Genomic DNA, 20,454 nt, shown 5'->3' on the forward strand with positions numbered 1-20,454 from the left:
AGCCCTAGCCAGTCAACTAGACCATGGCACCAAGTGCTTCAGCCAGGCTTTTCTTGAACACCTCCAGGGATGGTGACTCCAACATGTCCCTGGGCAGCCCACTCCAATGCCAATCACTCTCTCTGTGCAGAACTTCCTCCTAACATCCGGCTTATACTTCCCCCAGCACAACTTGAGACTGTGTCCACTTGTTCTGTTGCTGCTTGCCTGGGAGAAGAGACCAACCCCCACTGAACCAAAACTGCAGCCAGTCTGGTTTCATTGATTTCTGCTGGAATGATGACATTGTGAAGTCACAAAAAGCTTCAGAAGAGAAAAAGGCAACTTCTGAAAGAGTGATTCAGCTGGGAAATTCTCACACCAAAACAAACACAAATTCATGCTGCCATCTAATGGTCTGAACTGGCTCTTCCCAGCTGAACAATTCAATTGCTAATTGGGAAAAATCATTTGCTTTACTCTTAGGATTATTCTTGCCCTCCCAAAAATTTCACTGTCTGAAACCAGTACCCTGTTGCTCAGAATGAAAGTAGAGTCCATGAGGAGGTGTAACCCTTTCTAACCAAACTATGCACATTCTATTTTCAAGCACTTTGTAGTATTTCTTACAGAAGGGTTTTGGGTTTTGCCCATTTGTCCAAAAGACTGGGGAGAGGCCAAGGCATGCAGAATGGAGTTATTGCAAAGACAGTCAGGAAACATTTTTATCATCACACCTCTTAGTTCATGAACAGCAAATTTTATGGACAAAACTTTGCAGCCCTGCCTGAAATTACAGCTAAAGACCCTCCAACTCTTCTTGGCCTTTTCTAGAGGCTGAAGCCTGAAGCAGACAACTGTAGCAAGGTAAAAATCCCAGTGCCACTCCACACTGCACCTGACCAAGGGCTTTATTCTCCTGTGACTAACTCAGCTCAACAACAGGTTTTAGAATCACAGACTCATAGAATCAGTCAGAGTTGGAAGGGACCACAAGGATCATCTAATTCCAACCCCCCTGCCACAGGCAGGGACACCCTAGAAGCAAAAGCCTATTTCACCTGGAGATCAGGAGCCTAAAAACTCCTTGTAGCAACAGCTCTTTGAGCAAAAAACTACTTTGCTCAATCAAATGCATTTCAGTGCTCACACCCCTGCCTCTCCTTAGAACTCTCACTCCTCAGAGATTGCTACTGTCCCTCTACCATTTGTTCTTCTGATACTTTCCCCTCACTCTTTTCTCTGGGGAGAGACTTCAATCTTGACAGTGCTTCCACTGCAACAGTCAGATGAGTCCTGCTATAGCACTCCAGAAATTACCACAGATCCACATTCTTCAGATTATTTCTCAGAGCAGGATTCAGCTCTAGCTTTCATAGGACTAAATTTAGGGATTTAGCTAATGTGTAGAAACTAAGTTGCTCTCACAGTGAGTGAGAGACTGGAGAAATCCATACAACAGGCAGGTGTGCTAGTTTATGGCATGACAAAGCCTCAGGACCAGTGACTGCTCTGCTGAGACCTTCCAGTGATAACCATAGAATCATAGAATCAACCAGGTTGGAAAAGACCTCCAAGATCCAACCTAGCACCCAGCCCTATCCAGTCAACTAGACCATGGCACTAAGTGCCTCAGCCAGGCTTTGCTTGAACACCTCCAGGGATGGTGACTCCACCACCTCCCTGGGCAGCCCATTCCAATGCCAATCACTCTCTCTGCCAGGAACTTCCTCCTCACATCCAGCCTAGACCTCCCCTGGCACAACTTGAGACTGTGTCCCCTTCTTCTGTTGCTGGTTGCCTGGCAGAAGAGCCCAACCCCACCTGGCTACAGCCTCCCTTCAGGTAGCTGTAGGCAGCAATGAGGTCACCCCTGAGCCTCTTCTCTAGGCTGAAGAACCCAAGCTCCTTCAGCCTCTCCTCATAGGGTTTGTGTTCCAGGCCCTTCACCAACCTCGTTGCCCTTCTCTGGACACATTCCAGCACCTCAACATCTCTCCTGAATTGAGGAGCCCAGAACTGGACACAGCACTCAAGGCGTGGCCTGACCAGTGTTGAGCACAGGGGCAGAATAACCTCCCTTGTCCTACTGGCCACACTGTTCCTGATGCAGGCCAGGATGCCATTGGCTCTTCTGGCACCCCTAGGTCCCTTTCTTCCTGGCTGCTCTCAGCCACTCTGTCCCCAGCCTGCAGTGCTGTTTGGGGTTGGTGTGGCCAAAGTGCAGAACCCTGCAGTTGGCCTTGTTAAATGGCAGACTGGTTTCCAGAGCACAGGCAAAAACCAAGAGGCATCAGAGCTTAGCTCTGGACCCCAGCAGCACTGCAGAAAACAGCACCTAGCTGCCTAGGCAGCAGCACACAGCACCACCTGAGCTGCAGTCTCATTCCTAACACATCCTCCTGATGTAACACAGCACAGATCCATGAGCAGCACACGTTTCCCACGAACAGCTGGGTCCTGTGGATTAGATGAAATGCTATGATGACTGAACCTGGATTCAGGGATTCATTCAGCTGCCTAAACATAGCTACGCAGGCCCATTTGCAATGCTCTAGGGTGTCCTGCCTGCCCTTCAGCTGCCACTTTAGTAAAGGTCTCCTCTAGGTCTTCTGCTAAATCTCCCAGCCCCATGTGGATGTCTGAAACACCCTGGTATGTCTCAAATGGCCCTAGAGACCTATGTTTAGGCAACTTAGTGTCCTCACATCTGCCACAGTATACATGCTTAAGAAAAAAGATCTGCTTTGGACACAGCTGTGCATAAAATCCTCCTCTGTTGCAGAAAGCCTCAATAACTGGAACTCAGCAATAGTTAATGTGCTCATCATGTGCCCAGAGCCATGAAAAGACTCCAGGAGTAATCTGAGCTTTACCTTTTCTGGGCTATTGGCTGATCTAATCAGTACTAGATCAAAAGTCTTTCAGATGCAACTACTCTATACATTGCGTGCTGGACTACTTCTGCCTCAAACCAAAGAGGCTCTCCATGCAGAGAGAGCTCTCCTGCTAGAAGGCAAACAGGCAGTGCAGAAAGACTCCTAAAGGTCAGGAGAAATTCAGTCCTCATCCTCTTTCTGTAAATTGGGTCACTTGGTTGTACAAATGGAGACAGTCTCAGAAGATCCCACACTGTTTCCTGAACTGCAGCTCACTTCGAAACCTGCCTTCCACAGCTGCTCTTCTGGCTGCAGTTTCCTTTCCCCTCTCTCCCTGCCCCCCTTAGGACTAAGTAACTTTTGTAAAACAAATTAATCTGTGTGAGGATTTAGATTGCCTTGCTAAGCAAGTCAAGAGACATTAGCCTCAAATCTGTTCTCTTTGATGCACATCCTTAAAAAGCATTCACAGAAAACCCAAACTTGCCATTTTATTCCACGTGCTCCCCATGCAACCTTGATTAATCTGATCTGACAGCCTCAGGAATTTACCCAACAACCACACTCTGTTCTCTTCTCTCTTCTCAATGGTTAGACTGGAGAACACATTAGTTCACTCTGAAGACCTGCCCTCGAATTTCCTTTTACTGCCTCATTTTTAAAGCACTGATTCAGTATTTAGGGCACTGGTTTACAGGGCTGATAGACTTCATTTCACAGGAGCAACTTAGCCTAAGCAAAGAGTCCCACACAGCAATTCAAGTACCCAGAAAAGGAGCTACCTACCTGCTAGGGTGGAACTACACACCTGTGGCCAGGCAGCCTGGCTGACTCCACTAGAGGCAAGACCATTTTTTTCCCTGTTTCTCTGAGTTTGGTCTTGCACACAGCACTGGGAAGAAGCATTCAGTAACATCAAAACATCCATGCTGAGATCGACAGGGTAGTGAGGAAAAAGGAGGAAGGGTCTGTGTGCTCTGCCCCAGGCACTAAGGAGAAAGGTGAGCCTCTTCTCCTTGCTCTGTAATATACAACATATGTGCAGGAAGAAGCAACCATACACACAATGAGCACAAAGGCTCAGTGCAGCAGAAACTGTCCAAGTGCCCAGAAACTGCTGTTCATTCTCCTACAAGCACAGGCTGGGGGAGCTGAGGTTGTTCAGCCTGGAGAAGAGAAGGCTCTGGGGAGACTCAAGAGTGGCCTTCCAGTATCTGAAGGGGGCCTACAAGAAGGCTCTGGCAGTGTCTGTCTGGTCAACACTGACTGCATTCTGCACCTTTTATCAATTCACCCCAGCACAGCAGGGACATGGAGCTGCTGGAGCAGGTCCAGAGAGGGCCACGAAGACGCTCAGAGGGCTGCAAAACCTCCCCTGTGGGGACAAGCTGGGAGAGCTGGGCTTGGTCAGCCTGGAGGAGAGAAGGCTGCAGGGAGGTCTTAGAGCAGCCTTCCCAGTGCCTCAAGGGAGCTGAAGAAAAGCTGGGGAGGCACTCCTCAGTGGTAGGATGAGGGGGAATGGATTGGAGCTTGAGCAGGGGAGATTGAGACTGGAGATTAGGAACAAATTCTTGATGATGAGGGCGGGGAGAGACTGGCACAGGTTGCTCAGTAGTGTCCCTGCTCATGGCAGGGGGTTGGCACCGGATGATCTTTAAGGTCTCTTCCAACCCAACCCGGTCTGGGACTCTCTGGGATTCTCTTTATTGCTGCAGAGGGACGGTTTATAAAGGCCTGCAGAGATGGGATGAGAGGCAATGGTTTGAAATTGGAGCAGTGGAGATTTAGATTGGATGTTAGAACATGAAGGTGGTGGAACCCTGTTGCTCAGGGAAATAGCTGAGGCCCCATCCCTGGAGAAGTTAAAGATGAGGCTCAACAGGGCTCTGGGCAACCTGACCTAGTTGAGGATACCCCTGCTGACTGCAGAGGGGGTTGGACTAGGTGACTTTTGGAGGTCCCTTCCAACCCAGCCCATTCCATGAGTCTAGGATACTGTGATTCAGTATCAGTTTTTGTGACATGCCTGTAGAACTATCACACAATTCAAATTCCTTCAAACCAAGTAAGAAAGTGCTTTGATGGCTTTATAGCCATTCTTTCCCTTGTCACAGTTTGGGCTTTTCTTTGTTCTTAGGCTTCACAAGTGAGTTTATTTGAGAACTCTTTGTTTTGTCTCCTTTTCTTTTTCAATAAAGGTTTTCAAGCTCTCTGGATTGTGATGAGAGATATTTTAAGGGATTTTATACAACAAGCAAATAACTTCTGAATCCTCCAAGAAAACAAAGGGCTGAGTTTTGTGATCTCTTTAAGACTCCTTTCCATACCAGAACATCAAAAGTTGCTGTTCAGTTTCTAGTTGGCTTATTTCATGGCTGAAAATGCTTAGTTCAGGTAAGTCTAAAAGACACAATTCTGCTTTGGTACTTACAGACATTCTGTAACTAAAAGTACTTCCTAGAACAGGCTGCCCAGTGAGGTGGTTGAGTCACCATCCCTGGAGGTGTTTAAAAACAAGAGTGGATGTGGCATTTGAGGCTATGGTCTAGTGGTTAAGGATGCTGGGATGAAGGTTGGACTGGATGCTCCTGGTGGTCCTTTCATACAATCAGCCAGGTTGGAAAAGACCTCCAAGATCATCCAGACCAAACTATAACTCAGCCCTGTCCAGTCAACCAGACCATGGCACTAAGTGCCTCAGCCAGGCTTTGCTTCAACACCTCCAGGGATGGCAACTCCACCACCTCCCTGGGCAGCCCATTCCAATCCAAATCACTCTCTCTGCCAGGACCTTCCTCCTAACATCCAGCCTAGACCTCCCCTGCCACAACTTGAGACTGTGTCCCCTTGTTCTATTGCTGCTTGCCTGGGAGAAGAGACCAACCCCACCTGGTTCCAACCACAGTGATTCATAGTGATTAGATGTTGTGCTGAGGGATTTGGTTTAGTCAAGGACTTGTCAGTGTGAAACTAATGATTGAAGATCTTGAAGGTCTTTTCCACTCTAAGAAATTCTGTGATTCTGTATACTGCAGCAGAATTAAACTTCAAGAATGACTCACTGCAGCACAACTAAACCTCAAGAATGACTCTCTTCAATTCCAACTGAAGTTAAAAACAACAAAATAAGCCAAGCCAACAGCCAGTGGTGACAAGGCAAGCTGGGTGCAGTCAGAATCAATGTTTTGTTGCTTTCAAGTGAACAGCCACAGTTCTCAGTGTTTTTACATGGTTTAAACCAAGAGCACACTCGTGGCTGTGTGGGAGTACAGGGTCTAACACTGGCTGAAGAGGTGAGTAATATGCAGGTTTCATCCTCAGCTCTGCCAGTATTTCAGAGGCTCAGCCTCTTCTCAGTCACATGCCAGCCCTACTGAATCGTGCCAGATGGTGTGCTGAGAAATGTCCAACCTAAACCAGTCAGCAAACAGCCCCTAAGAGCATCAGCACCTCCTTCCCCACAGTCAGTCTGCAAAGCTCTGAGATAAAAGGAGCTGTGCAAAATGCAAAATTCACCATTTTTAGCCTCTCTGTTACATAAACTGTTTGAACTGAGAGATCCTCATGAGCCTTGGTTGCAAAACTGCTCAAAACTCCCAGCTGGTGTAGAATCATAGAATCAATCAGGTTGGAAGAGACCTCCAAGATCATCCAGTCCAACCCAGCACCCAGCCCTAGCCAGTCAACTAGACCATGGCACTAAGTGCCTCAGCCAGACTTTGCTTGAACACCTCCAGGCACAGAGACTCCACCACCTCCCTGGGCAGCCCATCCCAATGCCAATCACTCTCTCTGTGAAGAGCTTCCTCCTAACCTCTAGCCTACCTGCTCCTTCTCTGATGGGGGCACAAGCTCTCTATGGCTAGGTAAGGAGGTCTTTAAGTATAATTGCTCATCTAGGAGTAACTTCTCTTTTCCAGTCAGCTAAAATGACAGCAAAGCAAAGCAAATCCTTTCTCCCATGGAATGCTTTGGCTCCTCACTGCCATGGCTGCAGATTGTAACTGCAGTGTGGACACTAAAAACATAGGACAGTGGATTTCCATGTCTTTATTCCTCGTAAATGCTCAGGCACCTGTCTTCTTTTAGAGGGAGATCATGCCTGTTTCTAAATAGGGGAGCAAAGACTCTCCTTGATTACTTTGAAATAACCTGAGTGGTTCATAAAGATTTTGAAGACCTTGATAAAGAAAGGGTTTAAAAAAAACCCCAAACAATAATCAAAGAAGAGAAGGTACAAACCTCTGGTTGTACATGCCCCGGAAATTGTAATTAGCTCTGTAATTGGGAATTGGCTTTGGATCCAATGGCCTGTAGATGGCAGGTTCTCCTCTCTTCATAGCCAGCCCGTTCAGCTCCACTGTTGGGGTGATACTGCCTGCAAGAAAATAATACCCCCAAATGTAACACTGAACCACGAAGGCCACAACAAACACAAGCAGGACTCAGATGAGCAGCAAAGAGAGAGCTGCATGACAGTGGTGTGGTCTTACATTTTAAAAAGCAGCAGCTATGGTGACACTTCAGTTTCTCTGAGAGATGGGAAGACACCAGCTTAGAATCATAGAATCAGTCAGGGTTGGAAGGGACCACAAGGAGCAGATAATTCCAACCCCCCCTGCCATGCCCAGGGACACCCTACCTAGAGCAGGCTGCCCACAGCCTCATCCAGCCTGGCCTTAAACACCTCCAGCCATGGGGCCTCAACCACCTCCCTGGGCAACCCATTCCAGCCTCTCACCACTCTCATGATCAACAACTTCCTCCTCACAGCCAGCCTGAACCTACCCAACTCCAGTTTAGCTCCATTCCCCCTAGTCCTGTCACTCCCTGATATCCTGAAAAGTCCTTCCCCAGTTTTTTTCTAGTCCCCCTTCAGATAGTGGAAGGCCACAAGAAGGTCTCCTGGGAGGTTAATCACAAGCAATGATGACAAGCATCTAAACATTTGTCTCGGAGAATTCTCTGTGCACTTGCAGTAGATAAACCTTCAGCTACAAAAGTCAAAGCTGTAATCAAGCTGCTTATTCATCTTTCCAGAGCACTTATAATGAAACTTATGAAACTGAAACTTTATGAAACTATCTGAAAGTTGTGACACTTTCTGAAACCATCAAAATAAAAGAATAATGGTGAAAAAAATCAAAGAAAGCCACAAACAGCTCAAAGAGGCACTGAAACAAGAAAGCAGTAACAGACTGCATTGCTGCAGTCATAGAATCAACCAGGTTGGAAGAGACCTCCAAGCTCATCCAGTCCAACCTAGCATCCAGCCCTAGCCAGTCAACTAGACCATGGCTCATTTGGTAACCTGACAATAAGTCAGAAAAACCTTTTCTTTGCAAGCTTTGAAAACTTCAGACTAACTAAAAACTACTGATCTAACAAGAATGATCCCATCAACTGAAAATCCAGCTACTGGAAACCAGTGCAATTGCAGCCATCTGCTGGTCATGGAAGACAAAGCCAGAGATAACCAGCACTTGCCCACTTGCACGGAATCACAGAAGCAGAGAACTGCTCTGAGTGGGTCCAGAGGAGGCCATCGAGATGATCAGAGGGCTGGAGCACCTCTGCTATAGGGACAGGCTGAAAGAGTTGGGGCTGTTCAGTCTGAAGAGGAGGCTCCAGAGAGAGCTTAGAGCAGCCTTCAAGTAGGCAGCCTACAAAAAAGCCAGGAAGAGACTTTCTACAAGGGCTTGTAGTGATAGGACAAGGGAGAATGGACTGAAGTCTGAGGAGGAGAGATTTAGAGTGGAGATCAGGAAGAAACTCTTTACAGTGAGGATGGTGAGACCACAGAAATGGTTGCCTATGGAGGTAGTGAACTCCCTGGAAGTGTTCAAGGCCAGGCTGGACAAGGTCTTGAGCAACTTTGCTTACTGGAGTGTGTCCCTGCCCATGGCAGGGGCTGTTGGAACTGGGTGATCTTTAAGGTCCCTTCCAAACCCAAACAACTCTAAAAATCTAAGAATTGTGTCCTCCAAAATGCCAACTACAAAGCAATACTGTGACTTCACTGATCTATTGTGTTTTAAATAACACTTAGCCACAGTATTCCTCACTGTAAGAAAATCCTAAAGGAGCTGATTCCAATAAAAAGCAGTACCATCACACCTATAAGACAGTAAGGTTGATGCTCATCCTCTGGCTGAACTTGTATTTTGTACAACTGATTTATTAGTGGGTTGCCCGGGGAGGTGGTGGAGTCGCCGTCCCTGGAGCTGTTCAAGGCAGGATTGGACGTGGCACTTGGTGCCATGGTCTAGCCTTGGGCACTGTGGTAAAGGGTTGGACTTGATGATCTGTGAGGTCTCTTCCAACCTTGGTGATACTGTGATACTGTGATACAATATTCCAGCCCTTCAGCAAGAGTTAATGCAGAGAGGAAATCATCATACCTGGATTGTTGTTAACATTGTTTTTGGGTGGTCTAGGCGTTGGTTTGGGAAGGGTGGTTTCAGTCAATGCTTTGCTGGCAGCAGCATGTTGAGCCTTTTTAATGCTGCTTCCTTCAGCCTCCCATGTCTGCTCTCCAAGAGTCAGCTGCACTGTAAACATCTTCAAAGACAAAGAACAGGTGAAAACTGGGAAGATTATAACTGCAGACAGACCAAGCTGTATAAAAGCTTTCAGTGCCAAAGAGAAGCGTTGCTCTCTTTTCTGTATATTCAACTCTCAGATTTGAGCCTTAGAGCTCAGTGAGTCCTTAGCAGTGGGCAACAGTTGGCCTTTCAAATGGCAAAATACCACTATGTTAACATCAACTGTCAAAGAACAGGTAACATTTAAACCAAGCAATGATCACTGCAAACTGATACTCTGCTTCCTAGACTGTTCTTAATTACTCCACCTTGCTAGACCCTAGGACCAGGTGCCCAAAGCTGGGCACATTTAGCAACCTTGAGATGTATTTCCTTCAGCATGTACATGCAACCAAGCATGTGAATGCATCTATGTGCCTTGAGTCTCAGCCCTACACACATGCACACAGTGCACGTGACCTGAAAGCTCTGAATACAGACTTGTGCCTTAAGTACAGGCCTGAGGTTTGGCCCACTTATTTGCAGAAGCAGAGGGCAAGTCCCCATGTCAAAGCTCCTATCACTGTGCTTTTTTTCCCACAGCAGTCATGACACAAACCTGGGGAAGAGACAAAACAGTCTCATCATTTCCACTCTGTCAAACCCTACCCCTACCTGAAAGCTAAGCTAAATACCCATAATCATATGCATCACCTATAAACACACATCTTTATTACCAAAAGAACTGAATTTGGATTTCTGGATCTGGAGTTGATCTGTTGCATATTTTGCATTACCCTATCAGTGTAGATTTTTTTTTATAGCCAGAGAATAATTTTGAATGTCAATAAAAATATTATGACTAATGGTGACTTATCTACTTCTAACTCTCCTCCTGCTGCTCAGAGCAATAAAGAGAAACTCATGATAATGAAGAGCTTGCTCAGGAAATGCCCACAGCCAGAGCTTTAACCTCACTTAGCCCAGCTGGCAGAAGAACTCCTGCAAGAAACCACACACAGTAGTAGGTAAGAATTTAATTAAAGGAGTAAAACTGCCTGAACTCAAAATCTGGAGCAGTCCATCAAATACTCAAGTCCTGAAAGACCAGAGCTGGCAGTTCTGCTATAGACTGAAGCTTTCTCGCCACTTTCCTGAGGAAGCTTGTCTTTCTTATGTCCACTATCGTTTACCTGATGGCTAGAGCAGAAATGCAAAGGCCACCACACTTTGGGCTTGTTCTCACACTGCTGTGTTTAAGGTCAGTCTCTTAGCTCTGGCAGGTCTTTCCTCCTCACACTTTCTGCACATAGAACTTACTCTCCAACTTCCCAGCCTCTAGAAGTGCTACATCCCTTACCCTATCTCCCTCTTCTCTGCACCACCACCCCCTGCCTTCTGACACTCTTAAATGTGTGTCCTGAGATGCCACTGACATAGAAGCACAGATCAAATGATCAGTCTGACTCATGTACCCAAAAATGCCCTTTATGCCAACAACAACCTTCTGATTTTTCTTATGCTTTAGAATTCACCTGAGGACAGACCCTTAGAAACCATAACTGCACTGCCAGAAATTGCTGCTTCTCTCCCAGCTCCGTTGTTTTTGGTTTCCCATCTCACCTCTGTTATCAAAACTAAACTTCCAAGGCCAACTAGAAACTAGGACACGAAAATTTACGAGCATTTGTGGTCACAACACAAAGAGCTGGCTCTGAAAACCATAAAACCCACTAGTGGCCAAGAACAGACAACGTGTAGGAGGAAAGCAACGTGAGATGCCCCTTAAATGGCAAAGAGCAGTGGCAGCACTACATCCTTCAAGTCATGCTTCCCAGGACAAGCTCAGCTCTGCTTCACACATTCTGCCAGGTAACAGCTGAAACTGTTACTAGTAAATCAGTCCACTGTTTTACACAGCTCTGCCACTCCAGAAAGAGTAAGTCCAAAGCAATTCTGCATTCTCCCACTTTATTTTCAGGTCTTTTTGTCACCTTCCCTAGATTGTTTGTAACTACAGAGGCAATTCAAAAATCACATCTGAAAATTATCATCAGGAGAACATCTGGATTCTCCATCATCTGCAAACATCCCAACTTGTACTTAAGAAGTTTGATATTCAAATTGATATGAAAACTGAGAAGAGTTCGTTGTTAGTTGACTAGGAACTTTAATGCTACAATCACATTAGGCAGTCTTAGTGTCACTGTAGAGCTCAGAGTTGCACAGAATTTAAAGTGAAGACCAGCAATAAAGTCTGTGCAAGATCCAATTAACTTTAGGGGCACACAATCTTATCAATAAGCACTTTAAAAGACGACACAAACTAGCTTTGTTATTATCTGCACAACCATAAACAAACACAGAGGCTGTTATCAGAGACATGCTGACTGGGGAGAGGGATTCCTGCAGCTAAAACAAACAAAGGAGAAAAGATCCACAATGATTAAGAAAGGGTGATGAAACCCTGGGAAGACCTTCAGAAGGTCTTTCTAGAAACTGACAAATACAAACTCAAAGGTGGCAGTCAAAGGAAGGTACAAAATGATCCACAGGGTTTCAGCAGCAATACAGACACACTTTCTGAAAGCAAAATCAAGCCCAGTGAGAAACCCTGCACACTGGAAACGTGGCTGTGGTTACAACTATGGCATCAGCATTTAAGGTATGGCTCATCACCTGGAACTGTGACCTTACCTTGGCATGAGCAGGCCCTCTTTCATTCAGAAGCTTATACTGGGGTTGAATTCTATTGAAGCGTGCTAACTCATTTACCAGACACATTGGAGTTTTCTCTTTGGGGCTTGCCACGTTATCTTGGAGAAGAGCTGTAAATAAAGAGTCTGTAAAGTTTTCTTGTGGAGAGACATATTCTTCACCAGTTCACAAAGCTTTGCAAAAGCAGCAGTATGCTTAGGGAAAGAAAACACTTTGGCTAAAATACTGATTCTCTTGCACGTATGCTTAATACAACCTTCAAACACCACTTACAGACGATTCACAGGAGAACACACATTTGACATCAACCACTTTGATTACAAGCAACTGAAAAAACACAACTCCTCCTTTGCAGAGTGTCTCTGTAAAAGATGACAGTGCAGGAGGACACGTACAAGTGCTCCATTTGCTCTAGCACCAAAGCCATCGGCAGGAGCATTCTGCTTCCAGAACGGATTGCTCTTTCAGAATGACTCCTCAGCACTTGGGAGCAGAAGTGGGTAACAAGGAGGGTTGCAAGATAAATCAAGCAAGTAAACTCTGTGTTCCCCACTTGCTACTCCCTGATTCATCCCAGTGGTTTAGGGTTTTGTCACAACAGAGGACTCCCCAAGGACACCTTTCCTTCTCCTTTAAGGACTTTGTTCTGCTCTTCCTGGGCTTGCTTCCTTCATGCATACTATTTTGTAACTTTCTGCTAGTTCTTTTTCAACCTGTTTGTACTTAACCCAACACACACACACACTCACATATTGCCATTTCTTCCCTCATTTCTCAGAACAACATTTCTGTATTTTACACCCAGTTCAGTGTAGGAACTATAGCATTTATCAAACCTCAAAGGGAACAACAAATCCTGCCAAGTGGCCTGAAGACATTCTGTTCTAGGGAAGAGAACTACACTTGGAGACCTTCCTGCACCACTAAAACTTCTCTATGAAAGATACACTCAGAAATCAACAAAACAGACATGTTCTTTGCTGAGCTTTTGCATCACTGCTTAACACTCTTAAGTCAGAGCTCAGTTGAAATAAAATTAACTTAGCAAAGAGTCTACTTAGCCAAAATATTTTTTTTCCTCTAAGTTTCTTTTCTTTCTTAATTTTTATCCTCTTAAAGACCTAAGTTGCTGGTTTGTTTTTCCTAAACTAACAAGTCATCAAAAAGATTCATTTGAACATCAAATTAAATAGGCCTGGACCAACTGACCTGGTGAGTTGCTAGAAGGCTCAGGATCCAGGAGGCTGGCAGTAGGACTGCTGCAGCTGGCAGCTGATTCTGAAATGGATCCGTTCATTGAGGACGGCAGACCCAAGGTGTTTGGAGCTGTAACCGGTAGGGGTAGCACCATAGGGGACATGGTAGGTCCAGACAGGTTTGCTGTAGTCTGCATCTTAACTTGTGCCATTGCCTATCACTGCAACAAGGAGATGATTATGAGCAGGGCACTCTGCAATTGGAATATCAACAATACTTCTTTTTCACTCCTGGATCTGGGTCACAGAGCAATCCACAGAAATCAGACCTCCCCACACACTGCTTCAGACTGACACGTGGAGAAACAGAGCTCACAGCCAAAGGAAGTCACCAGAGCAGAACCCACACACCCTGACCCCAGGGTCTGATGCTCAGCTGTGGACTGCCTCAGCCCAAAAGCCAGCAGGAAGAATGATCAGCCTAGAACAGAATTCCATAAGATTATTCTGCAGATGACAATTCAAACCTGCCAACTTCTTCAAGGCTTTGCAGCAAACTGCCACAGCAAGCCTTGGCCGTAGGCTTTGCAGTACAGAGCACACAAAACCCCAACCAAGCCCCAGGAGAAAATCTCTCTTTCTTCTGCCTCTTGCCGAGCCTGACAAGAGCAATAACAAAGAAGAACAACAAAAGACCAGCCAAAGGAAGTCACTGCTTATCCAGACAGTCCTGAAGCCACAGGTACCAGGGGCACCCAAAGCATTTACCTGGACTTTGCCAGGTACTCTCTCTCTCTCCACCTGTCCAGATGAGTTTATCACCAACACGTTCTTTAGTGAAATCTATCAAGGTCACAGAACAGCCCCTTCATATCACATGCTGACAGTCTGCTCCTTGGCAGAATGTTGGGTACCACCAAAGGGCTCTTACAGCCCCCCGACCCCAGGAGCAGCTCAGAGACCAGCATGCATCCCAGGCAACTCCCTCAGACCCGTGAGTCCTCCAGGTAAAAGTCCTGGGCTGCTCCCTTGGGCATCAGGAGCTGTCAGGATGATGATTTATTCAGCAGCATGGGCACACTGTGGGTTTTTTACAATTCACACAGCTATGAGATGTACAGAGAAAACAGACAGACAGACTCAGGACAGCCAGCAAACAGCCTGGGTACCTGAGACCTCTCTTGGCAGCAGCTCTGGTCCCTCTGAGGCAGAGAACAGAAGCCCAGCTCTCCTCCATCACAAGCAGCACCCTTATCACTAAGTTCTTTGCTGCTTCTGCTGAAGCAATCCTCTCTTCCTAAGCAAAAACTCCATCCAGCACCTGAAAAACTTCCTAAGATCCTACTGAGACAAGTGCAGTGACACAGAAAAGTCCAGTTTTGCTCACCATCTACATCGACAGCCTGGATGAAAGGACAGAGTGGACCTTCAGCAGGTTTGCTGATGACATGGAACTGGAAGGAGTGGCTGACACCCCATCAGGCTGTGCTGCCACCTCATGAGACCTGCACAGGTTGGAGAGCTGGGCAGAGGTGAACCTCATGAGGTTCAACCAAGGTAAGTGCAGGGTCCTGCACCAGTACAGGTGAGGAAATCAGCTCTGTAGAGAAGGACCTGGGAATGCTGGTGGACAAGTTCATCCTGAGCCAGCAATGTGCCCTTGTGGCCAAAAAGGTCAAAGGTCTTCTGGGATGCATTATTAAGTATGTGGTCATCAGGACAGTTTCTCCTCCACCTCTGCTCAGTCCTGATGAGGCCACATCTGCAGTACTGCATCCAGCTCTGGATTTCCCAGTTCAAAGCTGGGGAGGGTACAGCAAAGGGCTACAAAGATTTTTAGGAGCCTGGAGCATCTCTGTGAGAAGGAAAGGCTGAGATCTGGGGCTACTGAGCCTGGAGAAGACTGAATCATAGAATCAATCAGGTTGGAAGAGAGATCTCCAAGATCAGCCAGTCCTATCCAGTCAACCAGACCATGGCACTAAGTGCCTCAGCCAGGCTTTGCTTCAACACCTCCAGGGACAGTGACTCCACCACCTCCCTGGGCAGCCCATTCCAATGCCAATCACTCTCTCTGACAACAACTTCCTCCTAACATCCAGCCTAGACTTTCTCCTGGCACAACTTGAGACTGTGTCCCCTTGTTCTGTTGCTGGTTGCCTGGCAGAAGAGACCAACCCCACCTGGCTACAACCTCCCTTCAGGTAGCTGCAGACAGTACTGAGGTCACCCCTGAGCCTCCTCTTCTGCAGGCTGCACACCCCCAGCTCCCTCAGCCTCTCCTCTGAGAGGGGATGGTGATCAATATGTAAATGGTGGGAGGCAAGAAGATGGGGCCAGACTCTTTTCATGGTGCCCAGTGACAGGACAGGGAGCAAGAGGTAAAAATCTGAATTCAAAATATTCCACTTAGAAATAAAAGAAAATTTTCTTTGGTGGTAGGGTGCTGGAACCCTGGAGCAGGCTGCCCAGAAAGGGTGTGAAGTCTCATTCTCTGCAGAGACTCCAAACCCACCTGGACACAGTGATCCTGCTCAAGCTGCTCTGGGTGACCTTGCAGGGGGATCTGACTGGATGATCCCTGGAGAGCCCTTTCAACAGCCACCTTTGCTGGCATTCTGTGATGCATTAAAAAACTTGGACTAAATTCAGACAGTAAAAATCCTGCTCCAGGACTGTTTTGCCTCAGTCTCCACCAGCAAGGGGCCCAGCTACACTACCCATGCTCCAGAAAACAAAGGTGGGGAGTGAGATATTCGTGGTACCCCAGCACAGATGACGGAAAAGACAAAGAGTTATCACGTTAAAGAGGCTTTCACGAGGTGGAAAAACCTAAAAAGCAATACTTGGCCTGAAAAAGCTGTAGTATGAAAGCCAGGAGCTGCAGAGACTAAGACCAGAACAGTCAGAAGGCTGGATTTCACCGTGAAGAGAGTGACAAGAGGTCTGTGCAGCGAGGTTTTGGCATGTGGGCACAGCGCTCCCTCGCACAACCCCACGCCCAGACCCCATCTGTGTGCAGCAGTGTAACACACAGCACCTACTGCGTGTCTGTGGAGTGCTCTACAAGGGTAACAAGTGAGGGGCAGCCACCTTCCTTCTCCAGCACCAAACACCTCTGCCCATGCATGCAGATCGGGGCCTGTTGTTAACACTACAACATTAGCTACCCCAAGCCCTCTTCTGCAGAGCCACTGCCTAGCAAGCTCTAGCTGTGCTGTTTGTGGTTCTGCTCCACAGTTAATGAGACATGGTTCTTGTCCTCCTCGAATTCCCTTCTGCAAAACAACAGTAAAAGGCAGAAAGATAAAACAATTTTCCAGTATCACACTGAATTCCAGTTCCAGTCTTGATATGTTTGCAGTCTTCTCGAAGCCTGCCTCATAGCATCTACAAATGTAAGCAGTGCACTGCTTCATCCACATCACTAATGAAAGTACTGCCAGGTACAGGAACAGCACTACAATAGAATGGGGGGTAGAGTCTGGGCAGGCAGCATCTCATGGCTTGCTTCCAGGGCAACCCCTGCTTTTATTAGATGCTTGTTAATGCTTCGGTACAAGTCCCGCGATGCAAGACTCTAACAGAGTTAAGTGCTGTCTGAGTAAGGAGGGTTTGGGTTTAGTTTTAGCTTTAAAATGCCATTAAACTCTCCATTCTTCTGCTGCTCAGGAGGGACTCTGTTTAGCATCAGACTTGGTAGAGTTAGATAACGGATTGACTTCATGATCTTGACCATCAAACTATTGGAGCAGGTCCAGAGGAGGCCATGAAGATAATCAGAGGGCAGGAGAACCTTCCCTATGGGGACAGGCTGAGAGAGTTGAGGTTGCTCAGCCTGGAGAAGAGAACGCTCTGGGGACACCTTAGAGCAGCCTTCCAGTACCTGAAGAGGGCTACAGAAGAGCTGGGAAGGGACTATTTACAAGGGCTTGTAGTGACAGGATGAGGGGCAATGGCTTTGACCTGAAGACAGGAGACTGACACTGGAGATCAGGATGCCATTGGCTCTCCTGGCCACCTGGGCACATTTTCAGGCACTTCTTCAAACAACAGCCATCCCCACTTCCTTTTTGAGTAACTGAGCAGAACAAACACACTGACATGAAACAAGAAAATGACTTAAAACTCAGAAGACCAAGCTAGAAACTGTTTCTCACCGACTTCTTTCACCAGGCAACTCCATTGGTTCCCTAATTTTCAATACTACGTTGATCCAAGGTGCTGTGTGAAGCATAAGCTCTAAGTCAATGCCCAGGCTCTCTTTACTGAAGAATACATATTTGTGACATCTGCTACCAGTCCAGCCCTTCTCTAACAACTCTCTTTACAAGAGCTTTGTGTCATTTGTAAGAGACCAAAACCAAAGCAGACAAATAAAGCAACTAGCTATGAAATCAAAGATTGGAAACTAAGACTTTCTCCCTCAACAGAATGGTCAAAGGTAGGGATTTTTTCTGGCTGTGATGTGTTAGCAAGGGAGCTAAACCACAAAAAGGCTTATCCTGTATTCAAGGGAGGAGTCATACAACTTGGAACACTTTGTGTGTGTCACAGAGCAAATATGATAACCAAACATGCTGGATGCAGCAAGTTGCTTAAGCCACTCCAGTAAAAGAACAAGTAAATAGTAGGAGAAATGTGATTTCCCCAAGGGCATCTACAAGCACAGCATAACTCACACCAGAAGAGCTACCCAACACATTGTACAGCTATGGCACTGCTGTACAATGAGACAGCAGCATTCAGGCAAGTATTAAAGACATCCATCATTCAGGTTTCCAAAGCAGGTGTCTGAACTGTTACTGGAGCCAAAAGAAATATAGTATGGAACTCAGCAATCCACCCATGGCTTACCAGTGCTATGTCCTAGGGTATCACATCTGGATACCTGTGTGTTCCATCCCCTGCTGCTTCAACAAGCACAAGCTCCTCTCCCAGAAGACCCATGCCACATCTGACACTGCATGTGGCAGATGGCTCAGGAAAACCCTTGACAAGAAAAGCAGTGCCATGGCAATAACGTCTGTGCTTGGACAACTGTGTTACACAGCATACAGTCAGCCAGCCTGGGGAGCTACCTTCTAATTCAGGATTAGCTAAACCACACAGATGAAGACCAGAGGGGATAACTTGAGTGTCTGCAACTGCAGCAGATGCCAAAAGACAGGCAACTGAGACAAACAGGCACAACCACAGAAGCAAATGAACCCTGCTGCAGAGAGGGTCCCTGTGCTAGTTTGAAGCTAGCTGGAAGGTTTTGGTGAGAAGAACTAGACTACAGGCTGTGGAAGGAAAACAGAATGATGTCTACCTCACTCATTGGCTTGCTGAGATGTATAAGAATAAGAATCAAAACATAAGGCACTCACTTCTACTTCTGCTGCTGGGAAGCTCTGAGCTGCACTCTCTCTCTCCAGCCTCTCTGCCATCTCTCCGATTAATCCACTTTGCTTCCTAATCCCCTAGCCCAACCTCCATTCTTCCCTGGGACTGTGGTACAGTTGAGAGGAGCAGGGGGAAGGTGAAGGGGTGGTTGGGAGCCCCTCCTGGGGACTCAGGTTTCTGGGAGGGCTGTTGTGTTTCTGTATTATTACCTTGTCTATTTCTGTCCATAACTGTATCTACTGTAAACATCTGCTTGTTTATTGCACTAAGCTGTAAATATAAACTTCATTCAAATTCCCAGAGCTGCTGAGTCAAGTCTGGGTGATTTCCAAAGTTGGGGGGGGGGGGGGCAGGGAACACCCAAACCATCACAGTCCCCTCCTGATGCAGTTGCCTAAGACAAGTCCTTCTGTAAGGAGTGACGGAAAATGCAGGTGTTAGGGCACTGCCTTTCACTGTGCATATTTGCATGAGCAAGTGCCTAGAAATTCCTAACAAGAGGAAGTTGAGAGAAAGTGGAGCATATTGACAGGCAGGAATGCAGCTCTTCCCTTGCTTCCCTGGCAACAGCAAGGCTCTCATGAAAACGCTGAGAGGAGCAACTCAGGGCACGGCAGCTCTTACTGACAGCCTAGAGCAGCACTGAACCACCCCACACGGGGGTATTTTTCTCTTCCACAGAGAAATTATGGTCAGGTCCTGAGTGTACTGGGTGACCACTCAGTGGCTCAAGTGCAGCCTTCACAGGCAGACATAAAGCAGAACCCCTATGTAGAGAAACCTTAGTATTATTCATCTAGAATTGTGACTGTTGGAGTGTGTCCAGAGGAGGCCAAGATGATCAGAGGGATGGAGCACCTCACCCATGAGGACAGGCTGGGGGAGCTGGGGCTGTTCAGTCTGGAGAAGAGAAGGCTCCAGGGAGATTTTAGAGCAACCTTCCAGTATCTGAAGTGAGTTACAAGAAAACTGGGAAGGGACTTTTTGGAAAAGCTTTCAGTGATAGGATCACAGAATCATAGAATCAACCAGGTTGGAAGAGACCTCCAAGATCATCCAGGCCAACCTAGCACCCAGCCCTAGCCAGTCAACCAGATCATGGCACTAAGTGCCTCAGCCAGGCTTTTCTTGAAGACCCCCAGGGACAGTGCCTCCACCACCTCCCTGGGCAGCCCATTCCAATGGGAAATCACTCTCTCTGTGAAGAACTTCTTCCTAATATCCAGCCTATACCTACCCTGGCACAACTTGAGACTGTGTCCCCTTGTTCTATTGCTGGTTGCCTGGGAGAAGAGACCAACCCCCACCTGGCTACAATGCCCCTTCAGGTAGTTGTAGACAGTAACAAGATCACCCCTGAGCCTCCTCTTCTGCAGGCTGCACACCCCCAGCTCCCTCAACCTCTCCTCATAGGATTTGTGCTCCAGGCCCCTTACCAGCTTTGTTGCCCTTCTCTGGACATGTTCCAGCACCTCAACATCTTTCTTGAATTGAGGGCCCCAGAACTGGACACAAGGATGAGAGGCAATGGCTTTGAGCTGGAAAGGGGAAGATTTAGACTGGATATTAGGATGAAATTCTTTGCAGTGAGGGTGGTGAGTCACTGGAACAGACTGCCCAGGGAGGTTGTGGATGCCCTTTTCCTGAAAGTGTTCAAGGTCAGGTTGGATGAGGCTTCAGCAACCTGGTCTAGTGGAAGGTGTCCCTGCCTATGGCTGAGGGTTGGGACTGGGTGATCTTCAGGGTGCCTTCCAACTCAAACCCTTCTGT

At 47.0% G+C, this 20,454-nt stretch overlaps 1 protein-coding gene across 8 annotated transcripts in view; it reads right to left on the minus strand.

Moving 5' to 3' along the window:
- Positions 1-20,454, minus strand: part of STAU2 (staufen double-stranded RNA binding protein 2) — a 193,462-nt gene that overhangs the window by 160,359 nt on the left and 12,649 nt on the right. For all 8 annotated transcript variants that reach the window (XM_064154640.1, XM_064154644.1, XM_064154639.1 and 5 more), the window contains exons 2-5: positions 13,310-13,517; positions 12,080-12,210; positions 9,260-9,419; positions 7,101-7,236 (exon numbers count right to left, since the gene is read on the minus strand). In XM_064154640.1, coding sequence (XP_064010710.1) covers positions 7,101-7,236; positions 9,260-9,419; positions 12,080-12,210; positions 13,310-13,508 — 626 coding nt within the window. In that variant the 5' untranslated portion in view covers positions 13,509-13,517. The remainder of the gene's footprint in view (positions 1-7,100; positions 7,237-9,259; positions 9,420-12,079; positions 12,211-13,309; positions 13,518-20,454) is intronic.

This window comes from Pogoniulus pusillus, chromosome 14 (genome assembly GCF_015220805.1).
Source record: "Pogoniulus pusillus isolate bPogPus1 chromosome 14, bPogPus1.pri, whole genome shotgun sequence".
NCBI classification, from domain to species: Eukaryota; Metazoa; Chordata; class Aves; order Piciformes; family Lybiidae; genus Pogoniulus; species Pogoniulus pusillus.